Below are 21,198 nucleotides of genomic sequence, written 5' to 3'. Positions count from 1 at the left end.
CATCTGGATGCTTTGTGTGAGATGCCTGCTTCGGGCCGCTGTTGGGGAGCACGTGTGGCAGAACAGGTCCCCGACCGCATTAGTCAGGGCAACCAATCCGCGGCCCACCCAACACTCCCTCTGTGCCAAAAATAACGATGTGAGGTGCTTGCTTGTGTGGCATCGGCCACGAGGGGCACCGCGGCACACGTGACGTGTGGCACTGCGTGGGTCTCTACATCCATTGTACGGCATGTTCTAAAAATTGAATCGTAGATATTCGATTCGCAACTCAGATTATTCAAACGTTTTCTATCAAATTATTTGAACGTTTACTATTCGATTTGGTGATATTCGAGTATTCGCACAGCTTTAGTTGAATGGCTGGCGGTGTTTGTCGTTTGTCATGCAAGTTTTGTGCACTTGTTGTTGCTTATTTGGGTCTTAAATAGCAACACGATCCCAAGCGACTTCTACGGGCAGTTTCAATTATGGCAGCAAGTGCACTCTCAATGCCTGTTCTTATGAAAGTGATGATTAAGTGAAGGAAATGCCGGACAGTGATTGTCCCAAAGATACCCGCGATCATTCGGTTATCGCAGCTCTGTAGACTTCGGTTATGTTGTCAGGAGAGAAAGATTCGGCGCATGCATTGAGTGTACTTTCATCTATCTGTAGCAACAGCATGGAAGTTGTCAAAATGTGGGCTGAGCAGGTCGCACTCAAGCCTAAGTGGGTGCAGCAACGTATTGGCAAACTTGTGCCATATTCTCAAACGATTACTTTCAAAGATACCGTGATCGGTTTTGTAGCACTGGACATATCTGAAATCCCGGCACTGTGATAGGAGAAGGTGCTTGGCACTGTGCCAAGCATGCCGTTGCTCATAGGCGCCGATGCATCAGGCACTAGTCACGCGAAATCTTTTGAAAGTGAGGTTTTCCTCCAAAGTGATCATCCCAAAAATATGACTCGCCTTTTCTGCCGAATCCAATACTTCGGACTCCTGGTTAATTGGAACTTTAAGTGGTCTCCAACAAGTCCAAATTAGCTGTCGGCGACGGTAACTCCCTTAGTGGCTGAGCCATGCATAGTGCCTTTGTTTTAATACTTCACAGATACAGCTAAACCTTGATATAACAAGGTACTTAAGTTTTTGTAACTTCTTGTTCATAGAACACCATGTAAACTTGACCTCAATATAACGAAGTGTGTTTATACTTTTCAATATAACGAAATTTCACTGTTCTACTGTATACGTCTTTGTCTTCATGTTTAAAAAAATACAGGGTAATGTTTCCTCCAACCACACCTGCTTCCGATCAACGTCAAGGACTGTTGCACTGCCAGGAACAGTCTCGAAAACATAAGCTGTGTGAATATTTATTCAGTCGTATTTTAGACGGCTGCTTCTTAATTGATTTAAAACCAATGAGGAAGTGCTTTTTGGCAAGGTATTCCCATGAAAGTGGGAACAGAGGTCATTTGTTCATGTGGACTGGGTTTGTAATGTGGCCCCAATGTTTTGTTTATGCAGCGTGCCCGCGTTGCTCAGTCACATGGTGCGGCAGCATTTCCGGAGAGTCCCTCTCCTGAACGACCATTGTCTCCATCGTCGCGCCACCGCGGGATCCGCGAAGGAGGCATGCGTGGTGCCCCACCCTCATCACGCAGTGGGCGATATGGGCCACCGCCATCTGGTCGCTCCCCTCCCCCTCCCCGTGAGGGCTCAGCTGGAACCCCTGGACACAGGGGTGCTGGCCCACCTTGCAAGCGGCCTCGCCGAGAGACACCCCCACCACTCCCCTCTTCAAACCCCCCACAAGGAGACGGATCTGTTCCTCCACCTCCGCCAGTCGTTCCACCTTCCCAGCCGTCATCAAGAGATTCCCGAAAAAAAGAGGCCGAGTGAGTACTGCTTCACAGCACTTGCCAGCATCATTTATAAAGGAATGCTTTAGTCTGATGTTTGTTGATTTTCGTTACCATACTAAGGTCCAATTGCACTGAAATTTCCTTTTGGCTAAAGTTATTACTGTATTTACTCGAATTAGGCCGGCCCCATTTCTAAGCTGACTCCCGAATCTCTGAAGCTAGAAAAAAAAAAAATGAAAGAACTTGCCTCAAATGTGGGCCGAACAAAAAAGTGAGGACAGTGTTCACAAAATTAAAACAGCGTTTATTTAATATGAACATGCCAAGCTCACTCTACGTTATCATCGCGTTAGCATCGAGTTGGCGTGTGGACGCGAGCTTGCATGCGTAGACAGTGCAGCATGGCTCGCATGCATCAAAATGCGGCGCGATCTCGGGGAACAGCTCCTCTCGGTTATCGCCCGCTTATTTTCCTTATCGCTGTCATCTCCTCGTTACAGCACACGAAAAAAGCGCCCCCCCATTACCCCTCCAATGACGAACATTCTTCTCATTGATGCCGAAGTCCCGCCTGGCTTGAACATTTGATGATGCCTTAATGGCTAGCAGAACTTTTTGTTTGAAAGCAGCACTAATCACCTGTTTGATGCCATTGCAATAATGCCATGCTATGGGTCACGTTGCATGCCAGTACAACACAGGTCAAAGTAGTGATGTCGCTCGTGTACTTCAGTTGGCTACTGGTGCGGCTAATAGCAGCGGCGATACTGACTGAGATGACGCTAGCTATGCACCAAATTTATCATTTTCAATTACAAACTGGCACGTATTTTAAAATCTCAGAATCTAAGCTGACCCTTGATTTTGGTGTATGATTATTTGAAAAAAAGTATCGGCCTAGATTAGAATAAATACGGTATATATGAGTAGTATTGTATTTACTCGTCTGAAGCCTGCTCTTTCTTCCCTTCTCTTCTTCTTCTTTCTTTTCTTTCAGATTTTTTTATGGTGCGCACTTCACACAAAGCAGTCTTAGGGCTACTCGCTGAAATCTCGAAGTGCGCTTGAACTGCTATGCAGAATAATGCAACTTATCAAGCTCGCTTCAATGACACCCTCCCAATGATGGTCATCCTTAATGCCGCCCATTATTGTTCGAGATTCCCATCACCTTGGAGCTCTTGTCGGCTGTCACAAATAAAGCCACGCGCGATATGCTCAAAATCCATGCTCGCACTTTATGCAGCGTTGTCCTCTCCATGCACCCAAAAGCACAGTGCACCTAAGCAATGCGTGCGCCACAGCGCAGCCAATACCATTTTAGCATGCTTTAACTGTATGCGTCATCGCGATCGGGCCAGATGCGGTGACAATGGTGAGCAGGACAGTAACTATTGCCATTTAGTAGCGATTTCTGGAAATTAACGAGCATGCGAGTAATGTGCATGAGACTCATTTTTGACGTTCCAAAGTGAGGCTGCGTGTCTTACACAAGCAAATATGGTAGATACCATAGTATCAATCTTGGCAAAATGGCTGGGCTAGTAATTCTCACATTTTTATCAGCAAACCCTAAAAGCACTTTACCAGATGGTGTGAGCACCCGGAGCTTAGCGGATATGCAAATCCCAGAACATGGCCTTCAAGATCTTGAGCACACAGCAGGCACTGGGCCTGTTCGATTTTCGGAGTTCTGGCAGCCCGCTAGCAGCCAGATGGCTGCTTGATCCAGTCCTGATAGGAGGTCACGTGGGCAAGAATCCCAAGACAATCCGAAGCTGCCCCAAGTTTGCAAAATTGAGCACCAGGACAGCTGGCTGCGGGATAAATGTAAACATGCTCAAGTCAAGCACCCTGTTTGCAATCGGTCAAGTCCCCGCAATGATGGTGGCAAGCACTCATCGCCTCTTTTTGTCGTCTGCCAGCCAGAGAACTTCCAGAGAGCAGCCTGACCAAAATCATCCTTGCTGCCTCTGGCAGCCCGCGGGTAGCCAGAAAATGCCAGCCCTAGCAAAACAAATGCCTGGTGGAAGTGCGTCGCATGGTGGCCGGTGCAACCAGAGAAAAATGAAGGCGTTTTGGCTGGCTCTGGCAGCCCACGGGTAGCCAGAAGCGGAAAATCAAAGAGGTCACCTAACAAATCCTGCAGGTTATTCCCAGCCATTGTGCCGATTCTCAACTTTCTTGCTTCTGAGTCATCTCCAGCAAGCGGTAATGGCAGCGTGTTTTTTCCTCAAAAGCTTTGGTATTAAAAATGGCTGTTTCTGTCAGCTTTTCATGATGCATGTACTCTTGTTTGAAACGTAAAATATTGCACAGAGGCGGCTCTATAGCTACACTGTTGAAAACTAGGCATTTTATGCAGTAAACATTTACATTGCAGTTGGCCTTAAATTCATGCTAAATAGACTGACAGTAGAGCACATCATTCAAGCTAAAGCATTCTTCTGAAGTGCACCAGCTTAGCATTGGTGCAGCTTGCTGTACTTATGCGTGTATTAGATATATTTAGTTTCAATGAGTCTGTGTCTAAATTTCAACATTCTGGCAAGCAAGTGTCACAAAAGTGCAAACAAAGCGCATTTAGCCTGGCTGAAAGCTTGTGGGCTCACAGTACGTCTCCGCGCACGGCGTCGCCAAGTGGCCCCCGAGAAGTGAAGCCTCACGACGCGGCACGACGGCGCACGGCGATAGACCCACCGCAGGTTCGAGCACCGAGCCGAAAGACCTGGACGGCTCTGGCCGTACGCATGGGCGCTCTTCCAGGAACACACGGCGTCCAGGACAGTTAAGGCGTTTATTGATCCCCAATGGCCAACATGTGCCAGACTGCACCCAAACACACGGAGTACACTCGGCGCCCGCGGTTCCCGATGGCGAGGAAGGCGGGGTACACGCCGCGTCGAACAATGGTTTACGCGCGCGGGCCGAAATGCGTTCGCAAACGCTACCTAGCGCTTCCCGTCACCGACAATGGTCTGCGACGGTTCGGACACGCAAAATGTGACGCACTGAGCACCTGCGACTACCGCAAGGGCGGAACGCAAAGCCACTCAGCAAGCCACACTTACGCAAGCTGACAAAGCACGTGAACGTCCCCAGGCCGGGGCGTTGGGGGACGCAAATAGCTGGTCGCTCACGTACCTTGCAGCTTGCCTCTCGTGACCGGCGCTCGCCCCTGTCGCAGCCCGACTCCCCCGCGCACGGCGATCGTCCCCAGTCGGGGCTTCTTCCCTACGTCACGCCCCACGACCCAATCGCAGGGCCGCGTAGCATGACGTCACGGGACGCGGCCGCGGCGCCCGGGGAAAACGGCGCGCGGTCGAGGGGTAGGCATTTGGGAGAGGTTTTCCTCGCAATGGCGAATAAGTCCGGAGCCTTAGGCACAGCAGCGACTGCGCCCCGGTAGACCGAAGGACTCCCACAAGCTTCACAGGCAAAATAAGGGACAGCACTCATTTCTGCTTACCAAGCTTGAGATTGGTGTGAGGGTAATGAAACAGAGAAATGGCATACTGTAGGCTCATTTTACTGGGCATACACATGCACGCATGCATTGTTGCCTTGAGGAGACCAAAACGGACTTTCACCATGCACAATTGGCTTGAAGATGGAAAGCCAAGCTGCACTCAAACTTACTTAAAATGAATGCAGTGATTCAGATAAAAGCAATAGCTATATCACTAGCTAGTTGTAATTGGGCTTATCGCTATGTAAGCGATGAAAAACAAAGTGACTTGAGCTGATTGCAATGAGCCACCTCTTCATTGAAAGAATTGAGTGAAAGCTGCTTCCAGTTTGTGATGCAGTGCTTTGGACAGTCATTCCTGCATTGTTCAGTGGGTTCGCATACTCTGCTAGCATATGTGAAAATGAACAAGCAAGCTTGTGGAATTGAGAGGTGTGCCCAACTGTAAGCAAGATTTCATTTCATCCACATCGGGCAGCATTAGGAGCGGACTGCGTTAAATGCCCACAATTCATGAACTCTAAGGTGTGCCATGTCATGTTGTGACAAAGTGTTTCTAGGCAGCATCATGGCAAATATGCTCACAGATGTGTGGTTGATTGTACTTGTACCTTGCTGTGCTTATTCATGCTCATCTATCGATGCACACTGGCATGCTGTCTGCTTCGGCAGATGCAAAACAGTTTCTTACCTTTGTTTTTCACTAGTGTGTTGTGTTGTCACTTTTTATACTATTGTAATGTGTGTTGCGATTGCAGTAATCCCTCGTTGTAATGAAATCGCTTTACTCGAAGTATAATTTTATTCGACATTTCTTCTGGTCCTGACACTAACGCATGCATTTTAAGTCGCATAACTCAAAGCGCTTGAAGAGCTTAACCTGCCTAGAGTGAAGTGGCGAGTGGAGGCATCGCTGCCGCTAAGCGGCAGCGACCATTTTGCGCGTGCAGTGTCAAATGAATACTACTGACAAATTAGTCTCATGCAGGCACAGAACAGGCCACAAAAGTACCAAATCCATGACCGATGACCCGGTCACCTAGTAACGGCTACCAAGCGAGTGCCGAGTGCTCCCAGCTATTTACTGCGGAGCAAACAAAGTTGTCAAATTCTATGGTGCAGCACACCCAAACCGTTAATCTCGGTCACAATCGCACCACTCGTGTCCCCCCTGATAGAATCCACACGAAAATAAAGCTTTCCTGGCGCTTTGCGATGACAGGAAATCGCCGTGTCTCGAGTGCCGAAAAGTGGCCAAAAGACCGTGAACAGACTTGCACCGCACCATTCCATGGGGTGCATTTGATGAGCAAAGTTTCACCACTCAAAATAGCACTTCTGGCACTGAAAGGTGCCGAAAAGCACAGAAGTCTTCCTCTGATTATTAGTGCCATATTCGACGCAAGGAGCTGCATTAGCAAATTGGGAAGACAACTTTAGGGAAGCAGGTCTAGAAATATGCTCGCCACTCGCCATAATCAGCCTGCATCGCAATAGAACACCGCCCCTAGCTTCATTGCACTTTTGTTGGTGCAAATCGACCTATAACTTGCCGAGAACATAAAAAATCTGAGCGTCACCAGCGGCAAGTCAGGCTGTCAACATGGCAGGTGAATGCAAGCTGGTGTTCCCCTGATGATTTTCTTGAGCCGGTCATGCTCGATTCGTGCTATTCGACTTTAGACAAGCAGCCTAAATGCGTGGTAGGGTCATTGAATTTTTTTCCTAAGTATTTGTCAATGGCGTGGACGCGACGGTGCACGAGCACCGACACTCTAACTGTAGAATTAGCAGAGTGTCGTCGACAATGGTGCACTGAGAAACTTATTGCAAACTTCATGGCTGCACATTTGGGAAAAAATTGCGCAGCAATCATGCAAAGCCGCTACTGCAAAACCGTTCAGTTTTCATGATCGCGCTGCGTACCCACAATGAGCGGCTAATCGTTCTTTGAGCACAACAAACACAACCTCAGGTTAGAGCCACGACATTTGCGGTGCTTTGCAGCACCTTACTCTCGTAGTCTTCCGTGTCCTCGGCATCCACCCTATAAAAGCGGCCACTGCCTTCCCTTCCTCGTTCGCTCTCCAATCTGCAAGCCGTTTGGATGCCGTTCATTCCTCTCATTCGCCTTCATGTCAACTCCTCGCCTCCTCGCTGCCAGTTTCAAAGTCGCTGCTCCTCCAAAGCTGCCCTCTTCCAGCATGCCCTCCCAACCACCATCTTCCACCAATGGGTGCCCTTCCACAGTTCCTGCTTCTTGGTCGCCACAATTCCGACAGCCTTTCTTCCGCTACACATGAAGCTGATGCCAAGCCCGCCATTGCAACCATCACCATCATGCGCGTGCACTGATGAGAAACGGGAGATGCCCTGATGATGTTTTGAAGCCTCTGCCTTTTGCATCGCCTGCCACATTCAGTCACTTTGCCATCGACGACGCATGCATTTGGATTTGTACTGCAGGCCATGTGATTATGTGTTATTCGGAGTGCTTCGTTAGGCGTGCCTTGTGTGTGCTTTCGTGGTCTACAGTGGCAAATAACTCCATCAGTCTCCGGACGAAAATGTCTGACTTTGGAGCAGCAAGTTCTGCTAATAAAAGAAGTGGAAAATGGCGGCTGGCAGAAAACTAACATCGTGAAGGAATTCGGCATACTGCCATCTACTTTATCAACTGTATTGAAAAACAAGGAAACTTTGCTGAATGGCTTTGAAAAAAGCTTCTTGGCGAATAGAAAGAGGAATCGCGATTCGAAATATCGCGAAGTGGAAGGTGCACTTCTACAGTGGCTGAAGAACGCCAGGAGTGCAAATCTCCCCGTACATGGACCTGCACTTGCTACAAAAGCCGAAGCTCTCGCCCTCCAAATTGGCCATAGAGGTTTAAGTGCAGCAATGGCTGGCTTGAGCAGTTCAAGGAATGACACGGCGTGACCTCTAAGTTGATCGTTGGCAAAAGCGCAGCCATGAACCATGACACTGTAGCAGTATGGTGCCAACATCGGCCCCAAGCTCTACTTGAAAAGTATGAAGACAGACATCTACAACCTAGATGAGGCTGCATTTTTTTACAAGATGCTACCGAATTGCACATTCACTACTGCTAGCGGATTCTCATCCAGGAGGAAAACAGAGCAAGGAGCGTGTCATGGTGCTGTTTGGTGCCAATGCAACAGGCAAGGACAAGCTTCCCTTGTTGATACTGAGGAACGCAGAGAAGCTGTGGTGCTTCCGAAATGCAACTTTTCCCAAGAAATGCATCCACAGAAGTAACAAGCGAGCATGGATTAGTGCTATTTTTGAAGACTACGTGTGCCTTCTGGATAGACAGTTCGATGCAAAGAATCAGTAAGTGCTTTTCATAATTGACAATTGCCCAAGCCACGGCAAGATTGACAACCTCAAGGCGATCACTGTGGAATTTTTGCCTGCAAACACAACCATGGTACTGCAACCGATGAGTCAGGGCATCATTCAGACCACCCAGAAGCTGTACTGCATGGCTCTGCAGTGCATGCCTACAGCGCACGACACCAGCAAGAGGTACAACATTGATTCCCTTGATGCGATCCATATGCTGAACTTTTCATGGAAAGAACTTACACCTTTGAAGGTCACCAACTGCTTTGCGCACGCCAGCTTTTCCCGTGCTGTTGTCAGCGACCCTGATGATGACCAGCCTGACGATGACTGGACTTGCAGTGATCTGTACGAGGCTGTTCATAAAATGCTGGCCAGGAGGTAGAAGGTGACTTTGAGACATTTGCATTGGCTGATGCTGCTGCTCCTGTGGTTGCCCCAGCAACGGATGTGGAGATACTAATTGACACTGTTGGTGTGGCCCCAACGAGGATGTAGAGCCAGCAGATGAAGAGCCATGTGAAGTTCCAACTATGATGCAGACGTGGGTGTACATACGTCTGCTGCGAAATAAGGTTGAATGCATAGGCGGCGACCACGGTCTCTTGCAATGCTTGGTCAAATTAGAGCAGGGTTTGCTCGCACCAGGTAAGAACTTGAATCAGCCAAAGCTCACTGCTTTTTTTTGCACCTGTGTAAAGCTTTGCGTCACTGAATACATTGTATTTTTGACTTCCTCGTAGTTGTGGCGCAATTGAAGCTCGACTGCTTTAGCTTTTCTCGAGTGGTCACTTATTTTGAATTACCACTCGTAACGAATTTTTTCGCCATCCTGCTGACTTCGTTATAACGAGGGTTTACTGTGTCGCAGTTTTCAATGAAAGTGGCCCACACATAAGAAGTAGACAAATGCATAGCCATGACTGGAGGCACACCATAAGTATCCATGTTTATCTTTGAGAAACTAACCAATGCAATAAGTGACCAGCCTTGAACAGAATAGCTAGGCCAGTGATGTGGTAAAAGTAGCATTTGCAGAAGTATTATTTTTATTTTTAAAGCAATGTCATTACTGTTTCTATGTACTTCAATAAGTGCGTCTGTGGAGCAAATGACCATGAGCCACTAGTGTGCTTTAAACCTCGCAAAGAAATTCTTCACTTACTTTTTTTTTCATTTCTTTTTTATCCTGTGCAGACTCGCTTCTTTCCAGAATCTCCTTGTTTTCTAGCAAGCGGTGATGGATTGTTCTTTTCATCATTACAATGCTTTAAATTATGGCTGTTATATCTTTGTACACATATGCAAACTCTCTCAAATGTTGCATGCAGTTGTATTACTTCATTCAAACTTGAGTTCACCACCTTGCAAGCTCATAAACTTTAATTGAACCTGTGGAGCGAACCAAGATGCAATATACACTGTGCATGAGTAGAAAATATTCAAGGTGTAAACGGAAAACTCAGATTCCACAGGATCACTACGATAATGCTGGGGATCCTGTCGATTTCTCACAATAATGCTGAATGCGCGTGTACTGCAAACAAGACCTGAATGAAGTTGACATTGAGAATGAAACAATACCCCTGAAAATCTTCTGGTGTTGAAAGGATGCTGGAGGGCTACTTGCTTTGAGCAAGTTTATTATGACAAGTTCCTGAAGCAGGAAAAATCGGCAACTGCAAAGCCTACTGACAAAGCCACTGTTATCGGAAAACAGTGTGTGACTTGTCTCGCTGCTGTACTACACTTGCTTCTAAAGGTGAATCTTGCAAAAGTTGTGTGCTCAAGGCAAAGTTCAAAAAGAATGTGTGCTATTTCCTTCCATCCACCCCTTACCACACCTCAGTCTCTGATGTCCATGCCTGAGTGACCTTTACCAAGTTTAAAGTTCACAGGCTGGCAAGTATATCTATGTAATTTTAATGAATGAAGTCTTGAGTTTGTGGCACTGTGATTACAATGTGGCACTTGTAAATAATAGATTCTTATAAGTGGGTTAGACTTTAGTTTGTCAATGTTTGTTTTAGTGATATGCTGGAAAGGGCAACACACAAAGGGAACAAAAGACAACATGAGCTCTGCATTGCAACTTGAATGTTTACTAGAAAACACGCCAGGGAAACTAAGAAAATCAAGAGCAAACGCATTAAATTGAGATTAAGTGCATTTCTTTTGGAGCGCAATCAGGGTTTTACTAAACAAGGACACTTATTTGTATCCACATTCATACATGAGTACCATAGTGTAGTGCCATTATGTCTACATTAAGTTTCTTCATGCTAACAGGCATGGATCATCATCAAAAATGTGCTTCATGTCATTGAAATGTGCTGAGGTTGAAACACTCGGACAGCAAGTGGCTGAACAGTTATTTCTGCTTAAGTCTTTCAGAATTCCCTGCAAGCGTGAGCAGAATGTGACCAGTGTAGGCACTGAAAAAGTGCCAGGCTGCCAAATGTTTGCACGTCAACTTTTTCCACTTACCACTTAAACATGGGTTGTTCTTATAAAGGCTGCTGGAGTGCCTCAGAAATATATGAAAAATATTGTAATCAAAACTATAGTGCAAAACTATTTGGCTAGATCAAGAAAATAATGTATAAACATTGTGGAAGAAAAATGAAATGCTACATTGAAAACCTTACATGACCGAGTTTAAATAGATGTTTGGCTTATCAGTAAGCATTGGTTGAAATTGAGAACTCAGTATGTGTGTCTAAAGGCCTTTTCTTAACGTATTTATTTATTTATCTTTTAATCAGTGCCAGTATGCCCTATGCCATAAATTAAATAAAAAGTTATAGCTCTGTTTTCTGGATGAAGTCCAGGAACAGCCGGTACAGAGGTCCATGCATCCAGCACATTAGACCAGGTGGTTGACGTGGATGGTAGCCAAGGCAGCGCAAGTGACGGGTGCAGGCCTATTTATTTATTGATTGATTTTGATTTTGACCATCTGGGGTTCTGTAACTTGCACCAAAAGTACACAAGAATTTTCGCATTCCACCCCCGTGGGAAGGAACTTCTATTGCAGAGAATCAACATTAACACTTCTTTCTGGGCAAGTTGGTGCATATTTGAATTGACAAATATAACAGCGTTGACACATGCAACCACAAAGGAACAAGGGCGAGACACAAGCGCTGTGTCTCATCCTTGTTCCTTTGTGGTCGCATGGGTTAGCGCTGTTATATTTGTCAGTTCAAGAGAATCAACACCCATGACCACATGTTACTTGCAGCTTCACGGTTTTGTTCATGTAAACTCATAGCTGCCTCATTGTCAGATTACATGTTTGTCTCTGTTGTATGGCCTGTGTAGCAAACAGTTGCTTTTGTCCTCATACCAGCCGTCATGGGCGTCCGGAGGAGTATGGTGGGAGAGGTGACCCTAAAGGCTATGATGGGCGCTATGATTCTGATGGGGCTCGAAGTGGACGCAAGCGAGGAGAACCTGGGCATGCTGACCAGCCACCCCCACCACCACCTCACAGAGGCAGCCGGCACGATCTGGCACCTCCTGAAGAAACTGACATGCTTGAGGTGAGTCTGGATAGCGGTTGCATTTTGAGCAATGCATCCTTTTCTAATGTGGCAAGCTTAAAGTTGTGAGATGTTGTTACACCAGCCTAACGAGTCCTCTGCAGTTTGATGCAGTTTCCGCAATTTTCTGATGTCTGCATTATTCTGCAAAGAGGGGAACCACCTCTGCAGAATATGTAAACAGACTTTCTAGACCAGCCATGGCCAGAATCGTTGCTTTCTGATGGCACCTCTTCTGAAACATTTAAAGTAGATAGGCTAGGTGTGTGACTGCCAAAACAGAGACAAAGCTGCTTGATGCTGCCTGGGCACCGCTACGAGAGGTCTCAAGGAAAGTAGGACCTGCTGTGGTTGCTCAGTGGCTATGGTGTTGGGCTGCTGAGCACGAGGTCGTGGGATCGAACCCCGGCCACGGGGGCCGCATTTCGATGGGGGCAAAATGCGAAAACACCTGTGTACTTAGATTAATGCGCACGTTAAAGAGCCCCAGGTGGTCAACATTTCCGGAGTCCTCCACTACGGTGTGCCTCATAATCGGAAAGTGGTTTTGGCACGTAATACCCCCATAATTTAAATTAAAAGGAAAGTAGGAGACACCAATGCTGAGTGGGTGCACGTCACTTCTGGATCAACGCTAACTTTCACTACAGTGCCAACTGTCAGAGATAGCATGATGGCACTGATAAAGTGTTTGGTTTGCGAACCTTGAATGTTGCGTGCAGAAAATTTTGGGGGACATTTACCACTATGCATTTACAACTTAAGAGGACGGGAAGCGGCATGCCTCAGTGTTTGTAAAAGGTAAACGACAGCCAATGTTTGCACCCCTCTGGTCTCTTTTTTTTTTTTTTTTTCAGCCAGGTGAAGTGCTTCCAGACCACGCGGAGCGTTATGTTAGTGAACGGAGCCGTTACGACCAAGGCAGGGGCCGTGATGGACGTAGAATGGATCACCATCGCTCACGGCATGTTTTATTATTACTCAATTTGGGGGGTTTCTTGTGCATACTGCATTCTACGCTGCATGCATGAGTGCCTGAATGCAAAAGGCCTACCATATTTTACAATTTAGTGTGAATTGGTTGTGGGCACATGCTTGAGACTTTTGTCCTTATTCCAAGACTTGGATGCATTCAGGTCACCGTCTCCCGCCCTGGCCGGCCTGCCACCACGCAGTCGTATGGACATGGAGATGCATCGCATGGACTACCCACACTCGCCACGCTCACGAAACCAAGACAGCAGGGGCAAGTCGGACTTGAGGGGCTCTGACGGGCGACGTGGTGATCCCTACCTTCGAGGTGCTGACCCCAGAGGAGACCCAAGGGGAGACCTGAGAGGAGACCTGAGAGGAGACCCAAGGGGAGACCCAAGAGGAGACCCAAGAGGGGATCTGAGAGGGGACCTAAGAGGAGATCCCAGAGGGGACCCGAGAGGGGACCCAAGAGGGGATCCAAGGGGTGATCTCAGGGGTGACCCACGAGGCGATCTCAGGGGAGATCCCAGAGGAGACCCCAGAGGCGACCCCAGAGGCGATCCTAGGGGCGACCTTAGGGGAGACTTGCGGCGAGACCCTCGAGGAGGAGATTCACGGGGAGACCTCAGAGGCGACCCGAGGGGTGACTCTAGGGGCGACCTGCGTGGTGGTGACCCCTACCGTCGAGGAATTGATCCACGGGGGGACCCGAGCAAGCAGGATCTTCGTGGTGGCGACTACCATGGCCGTGGCGACTACCATGGGCGAGGCGACCTGAAGCCAGATTATCACGGCAGAGGCGACCCCTACTCTAGGGGTGGCGACAGTCGGGGCCCGTTGGACCCCTACGTGCGCTCTTCCGACTATCGCGATGGTCGCGACCCGCACTCGCGCATGGACTTGCGCGGTAAAGACTTGCCCCCACCGCCGCGCATGGACCGGGGCGACCTTCCGGGATATGACCCACGTTCCGAGGACTACGGGCGCCTGGCCGAGGACTACTATGCGCGCATGGACCGTCGGGACTACTACGCGGACGGCTACGGGCCGCACCGCTCTGAGCTTCGGGACCGAGGGCCGCGAGACCTTCGGCGTCCGGAGCACATGAGCCGCATGGACGCCCGAGGTGGAGGGGAGCCGCATCTGAAGGGTCGCCTGGAGCCCGGCGGAAGGGGCGAGCACCGCCGCAACGACTCGCGGGGTCGCGACGAACGCGGATACGGGTCGTCGCGCAGCCGCGGAGACCCACGGAGCGGCGATGATGGACCGAAGGCCGGTGGCCGCGGCGACCCGTACGAGCGCGGGGAACCGCCGTACAGGGGCGGCGGAGAGCCCGGCCACCGGGGCGAGCCGAGGGGCTCGGATTCCAGGGGGGATCCCGGGAGGAGAGGTGGTGGAGATTACAAAGGCCGCGGGGCCGCTCCTTCGAGGATTGGTGAGTTCCAACCCGAACGACGTGCCTCAAAAGAGAAACGCTGTAAGCATGAAAGAAACTTAATTTGCGCTAGTAGTCCGCGCCGCATTTGAAGGCTAGCGGGCGCCGGTGCGCTTAACCGCAGCTCATAGTCACATTGCGGGAAAGCGCACATTACAAAACTGCGGTGGATTTCTTTTTTGTTTTGTTTTTACGTTTAAAACAGAATGAAAAAGGCTACGGTTATTAAATAACTTGCAATAGCGAAACATGCGTATTACTTATTAAAACATATACAGTCAGCGAGCGATTTTTCGAACATGCCCGATAATTCGGACGCCATCGCGGCACCCCCATGTACACCATACAGTAAATGTATCAACACGTCTGAAATTTCAGACGCCAGAACCCTTCGCCATCCGATTTTCCAAACTCCTTGCCGTGGTTGTAGGTTCGAAACGCCATTAATTAAAGCCACTACCGCTGCCATTATGATCTCGCAACCCCGAACCGGCGCTCGCACTCAGATCCGCTGGCAGCCGTAGCCACCACCGCGGCAACGCTAGGCCTAGGTGCTTCGATGTTCGCTATCAAGTTTCCTGCTTGTCAGTGCCGCGTTTTTGCTTTTTGCTTCCTGCTTGTCAGTGCCGCCTTTGTAATCCTCGCCGATGGGTTCCAAGCGCGGAAAGCACAACGCGTTGCATAATGTCGGTTTTCAAAGGTCAGCTTCGCCGCAATACAGCAGTGTTACGCGGTGAAGCTTACACGGCGTATTGCGGTGAAGCACACAGAGTAAAAAGGGGCCACTGTCGTGGGATACAGTACGTATTCCTGAATTATACACGCGTGCACCCGTCGTCGCTTGTCACAATATGAGCACTGATACACCTAATAAGTGTACTGGCAGGCCTTCAGAGTCATTTCGGATCTCCCTGTGGCAAAGTGAGAAGTAATATTTTTTAAAATTTATTGCAGCCCCTAGGTAGTCTGAAAAGTTGGATGTTGACTCTGTGTATTGTGGCCGGACACCAGATGCAGCACTACTACTTTGGTCATGCTTTTCTAAAACTCTTTAAGGTTGCACAAATAGTCTTGACATCTCTGGTCCATAATTATCACCCACATTTCTTTTCTAGTAACCAAAGCCATTTTTATTGGTTATGCATGGACAAATCATGTAGTAGCAACTTATTTGTAGCGCAGTTTTGCCAGTTGTGTTTAATGCGGATAACTTTGTTAATTCCTTATGTGCCGGACTGTTTTACTCATTTGTCTGACAAAATTATTTCATCAGACGACTCTGGTCCAAGCCGTTACAGCAGAAGAGAACCCGACCCACTCCTTGACTCCAGAGACTCAAGGTAATAGAACAAGTGAAAATAACTTGTGATAATTTGAAGTTGCAGTATTAAAAAACTCTAGTTAATCCAAACAATTGTCAAGACTTTAATCTGCTTACTTTGCTTTCATTTCATTTTTTAGTCTTAATGTTTTTGGGCAATTGAATCTTTTTGACATCCTAGAGCCTAAAACATGGAAAGTATCGATTCATAAGGCATGATTAGCAAATGTGTGCCTGCATTTAATATTCATATGCAAGTAAACATGCACTGCTGTGAATGCCACTGAACGAGCTGGATGTTTCGTAGCTGGGATACCTCCAGGTACAGTTGCGTTCAATATGAGCTGCAACACTTGGTGCCTGCGGTCGGAAGAGCACCAAGAATGCACATCAATTCTGACTTATGAAAAATTAGTCCAGTAAATACCGGTAATTGAAACAGTGCTTAGCTCTGCATTTTTTTTTTGTATGTTGGCGCCGCTGTGCAGTTTGGAGCACCTACTACCACGGACAGTGGTCTTGCAGCTCATATGGAACATGACCTTGCATGCCATGCAAGTGGCAACCTCTCCCTCCAACAACCGTGGAACTACAACTGTTCTCTTTTACGTTATTTGATGGGCAAATCTAATTATGTTGTAACCACTAATTGTATTTTGTACTTTATTTGACTTCAGATTAGTAGTTATGGTCTTAGGCCTTCAAAGCAGTGCGAGTCAACAGTACTTTTTTAAGTGCATTAGCATTTCAAGTCTCCATTCTCTCTTTGCTGTGCAGTCGCAGTTGCCCAGGCAAGTTATAATAAAGAAGAAGGCCCCAACTGCTAAGTGCTATACCTTTAAGTAACTTCTAAAAGCAATCTTACATTTGTTTGGTTAAACATTAAAAATTCTTCTTTGTCCTGTGAAGCTAAAAGTTATGTATATAAAACAAATGACAGTGTAGATAGGCCCGCAACCTCAGTATTTCACCAGTTGTTCTTAATGCCGTTCATGTTCGAACCTTTAGAATTGCCACTTTTTCATGCGTTACCATAAAGCAACCGGTATTTATCTCCATCATGTTGGGGATTTTTCTACCACAGGACGGGCACAAGCCGGGATGGACGCGGGGGTGGACGGTCTCGTTCCGTTTCGCCCAATCGCGGTTACGAGCGAAGGAGGCCGCCAGCTAGGAGCACCAAGGTGGCTACTGTTTGAACTTGCAGGTGTACTAAATATTAGGAATGTGGGAATATTGAAATTTCTGAATCGAGCACAAATATTCACAAAGATAATGCCAGCATATTGAATCTCCTCATTTCGGAAGGAACATCAGATATGAAGCTTGCATAGAAACTATTTCATGAAAGAAGAAATAAGGCTTATACATACATTAATCCATGTATGTCATGCTGTTCACAATTGGACTCTCGTACAACTGAGGAGCTTGTAAATGGCAGACAACTGCTTCCAATTATCTATGGTGCCATGGCAATGACAGTAATGGAACAGTGGGAACAGCATGTTACCAGATGTAGGTACAGTGTTGTGTTCACTAAAGCAGGGAAGTGTGATACTACAGCACTGCACATCGTTTTAATTAAGGGAATGCAAACATGATGAGACTGGTCCAAATAAATCTGAGCAAAATTCTGTATAGACTACCTAAAAGTGAGCCAATCTTGTTGAATGACTGAAAGTTATTGAACAGAAGTTATGTTCCCTATAGGCATGCACAGGGTCCCGCATTAGGAGCCTCAACCCCTCTTCCCCTTTCGCTGTGGACCTGCTTGCGATTTGTTTACAAGTGATTATACTGAGAAGATACAATCCACCAGGAATTTTCTGGGAATTTGTGAAATTACTTTTACTGCTGAAAATGTGAAACCTTGAATTAACGAAATTTGAGATTTAACAAAGTCTTTGTTGCAAATGCAACTTCATTATATGGAGGTTCGGCTTTACCATTTGACGTCATAGCAATGCATTGTCACATTGCATCACACATCTCACATCTACGTTGTGTCACTGTTGACATAATTTTTTTGTCAGCATGAACGCTCATAATTAATGCATCATTGAAGGAACAAAACATTTTCAGATGTAAAAAGATATGCCCACCCCAGACAGGCAACCTAGCAGCAAAGAGGACTGCTTGATCTTCGCAAATGGAAGTTCCTTTTAGAAGAAACTAGGAAAATGTGTATTGCTTGCTTTTATTTTAATCATGCTTTTATTTTTTTTAAATTGTTCCATAGAAATATAGGTGGCCCACTCCAGTGCAAGGGCAATGAGGAGAGTATCACACGTATTGTAGAATGTACGAGCAGTTATAATAATGGCAACGTGCTGAAAGCAACTGTGGGTGGGAGAACTTCTGTAAGGTGTCCCAATTTCACAAAGCCGTTCAACCTTTTGTCTTAAATCTGGGGCGAGCAGAGCCCAAGTGTGGACGCAGAACATTTTCAGGGCTCTTCGTCGTCATTTCAGCTGAGATATATAACCTTCTGTGTGCTGCTTGCAAAATAATAAAACTTACAAGAATGAATTCGCATGCCCTCCTCCTTGTTCAATGCATACCCGCTGTTCTTCGGCATGCATTCACTCTTGAATGGGTGCCCCTGTGCAAGAACCGTAGTTATCCTGCAGCAGAATCATTCAGAACAGTCCTTGCATTCATCATGCAGTCTCTCTCTCGAGACTCCGATAAGTGTTTCATGTACAAATAGCGTAATTAACTCATTCGTAGAAGGTGTTGTCACATTGCAGTGGAATGGCACTGAGACCATGACTGCTAGCGTCAGTGTGAAGGATCGAAGTGGCACAGTACTGGGTCCGACGTCAGGGCATGTTTCAAAGCCAGGAAAGCACGTTCACATTCGGCGGGCCAAACAGAGGGTGCATTACTGGCGAGGGTTTGATGGAGCGGGGATGCAAGTTGCATATGAAGCGCCAGAAGTAAGAAGCAAGTCTGAGAAAACTGCACAGGTCTTTTTGACGCAGCGGACGTCAAAAGTCGAGGATGGCAGCATGCTTCTCAGGGTCCGATCGTGTACCTTCTTTGCTGACTAACTGCCCCAGAACTTCAATGGTCTTGCTGGCGAAACTGCATTTTTTTGTGTTGAGCTGCAGGCCAGCATTTGGTAACATGTTTTTTTATCCTTGGGGAACATATTGTGGTGCTCCTGGTTCTTTTTTTGGGTACCATTTTAGTAATACAGTTATTGGCCACTATCATGATGCTGAAAAATATGATGACTTGCATTGAGTGGGAGCAACTCGATGTGTGCAGTTGTACAGATACATAGAGGCCAGGGTGTCTACCAACCGTGTAAACCGGGAATCCTCAGGGATTTTGAATAGTCTGGAAATACTCAATGAAAACTCAGGGAATTTTCGCTTCTATCGGGGAAAATTTGCTGTAATCTTATCGAAAGGGAACGAAGGTCGCGAGTAAAACAGAGAGGAATCGTAACGAATCGTCGTTGACGCCGTGTCGATGGCTGGAGGAGTTGCCATTGTACAGTGAACGACCGACTTCCGGACGTCCGACGGATTTGCGGCACCACCACGTATACCATAGGGTCAATGTATAAGAATGTCTGAAATTTCGGACTTAAGAACCTTTCGCTGTCCGATTGTCCGGACTTTTTGCCGTGACTGCAGGTCCGAAGCGGCATTAGTCATAACCACCACCTTCAATTTTGAGTATGTCACCGTTTCGAACCGGCGCTCTCACGCAGATCCGCTGGCAGCTGTAGCCATCACCGCAGAAACGCCAATCGTAGCTGCTTCGACGTTCGCTATTAAGTTTCTTGCCGTTTTTGGTGCCGTGTTTTTTATTGAAAGGATTCACCGCTGTCAGCAATGGCACCAACTCCGCCTTTCTGCTACTGGCGATTGGCCTCGGAAAGCTCGGAAAGCACGGTGCGTTGCATAATGCCGGGTCCCGAAAGTCAGCTTTGCCTCATTACAGAAATGTCACGCTGTGAAGCATAAGCGTGGGATGGGGCAATTATCACGAGACACAGTACGTATTCCTTAATTATACATGCGTGCAGCCGACATCTACTGTCACAGTACGAGCACCGATATGCCTATTAAGTGTACTGGCAGTCCTTCAGAGCTTTTTCGGATGTGTCTGTGGCAATTTTGAGCCTTCAAGATCAGTAAAAGACACGCATTCAATTTTTGTCATCCTCCCTTTTTCGATCTGCCCGGTTTTTCGGCCATTTTCGCGGCCCCTAGGGAGTGCGAAAAATTGGACGTTGACTGTACAACTAACCAAGAAAATGCTTCAAATTGTCCGTGGAGGAAACGCGCGGTGGAAAGACAACGAGAACAGAAAGCACCCACACATTGAGGAATTAATGGGAAAGAAAGCGTGCTTCTTTGAAGGAGCTTGAGCTCAAAAAAACACAGTGCTGGCTGACGCGGAGATGCAGGTTTCCCTCATCCAAACCAAGATAAAATCTTTAAATGAGTGAAGTGCAACACTGAGGCATTGTGCGGGGGCTGAGAGTATGTCAGGACAGTTGACGTTGACCTAATTCCCAGCTTTTGAGAGAGAATCTCATTTGTGACAAAGTTCAGACCTCATACCAATGAGCTTGCTATCAGTTGATAGAAATAGTTCTTATTCGAAAATATTTCATTCAGTATGCATCTCCTTAATTATATTTGAGAATGTTCAGCTCGATTTGCAGTGGGTTTTACCATTCTTTTCAAAGGTATTTTATTCACTGTGCAGTCTACTAACCCCTTACTCCTTCTGTTTACTCTTTTGAATAAAGTAAGCGCTACTCGTTACTGTTCAAACTGGATGAAGTCATTTTTATTTTTTAACATGCTTACTAGAGAGTGATAGCATTGGGCATCATGGTGTGAGCCCGTCTCGACATAAAACAAAGTTCTGTTTCACTCGGGAAATTTCGCAAAAGTACTCGGGGACAACCTGGAAAGCTCGGGGAAATTGTAAATGTCAACTTGGTAGACACCCTGAGAGGGCTCAGTGCAAAATTTTGCTTGCGAAAAGCAAGGGAATACATTACAAAAGGCACACACATATATACTGATGCCCTTGATAATGATGTCAGAAAAATGTCACCATTACCATTTACTGGAAGCGACAGAGCTATGAACATTCCTGGCCGTGTTTGGCGCACCTGCTTGTTGCTTTGTGGCACATCCATGGCACTTTCACTATATTGACATCGGACCCCTTTATGCCATGTACTGCCTGAATACTCTTGTTA

The 21,198-nt window shown here is 47.0% G+C and overlaps 1 protein-coding gene across 4 annotated transcripts in view; it reads left to right on the top strand.

Annotated features, from left to right (window-relative positions):
• The window catches only part of LOC135917022 (fl(2)d-associated complex component-like), an 81,926-nt gene that overhangs the window by 41,388 nt on the left and 19,340 nt on the right, over positions 1-21,198 (top strand). For all 4 annotated transcript variants that reach the window (XM_070531999.1, XM_065450512.2, XM_065450511.2 and 1 more), the window contains exons 10-15: positions 1,517-1,887; positions 12,039-12,231; positions 13,089-13,195; positions 13,368-14,641; positions 15,915-15,981; positions 17,047-17,146. In XM_070531999.1, the coding sequence (XP_070388100.1) occupies positions 1,517-1,887; positions 12,039-12,231; positions 13,089-13,195; positions 13,368-14,641; positions 15,915-15,981; positions 17,047-17,146 (2,112 nt within the window). The remainder of the gene's footprint in view (positions 1-1,516; positions 1,888-12,038; positions 12,232-13,088; positions 13,196-13,367; positions 14,642-15,914; positions 15,982-17,046; positions 17,147-21,198) is intronic.

Source organism: Dermacentor albipictus, chromosome 1 (genome assembly GCF_038994185.2).
Source record: "Dermacentor albipictus isolate Rhodes 1998 colony chromosome 1, USDA_Dalb.pri_finalv2, whole genome shotgun sequence".
Taxonomy (NCBI): Eukaryota; Metazoa; Arthropoda; class Arachnida; order Ixodida; family Ixodidae; genus Dermacentor; species Dermacentor albipictus.
This window is presented reverse-complemented; position numbering and strand designations above follow the sequence as displayed.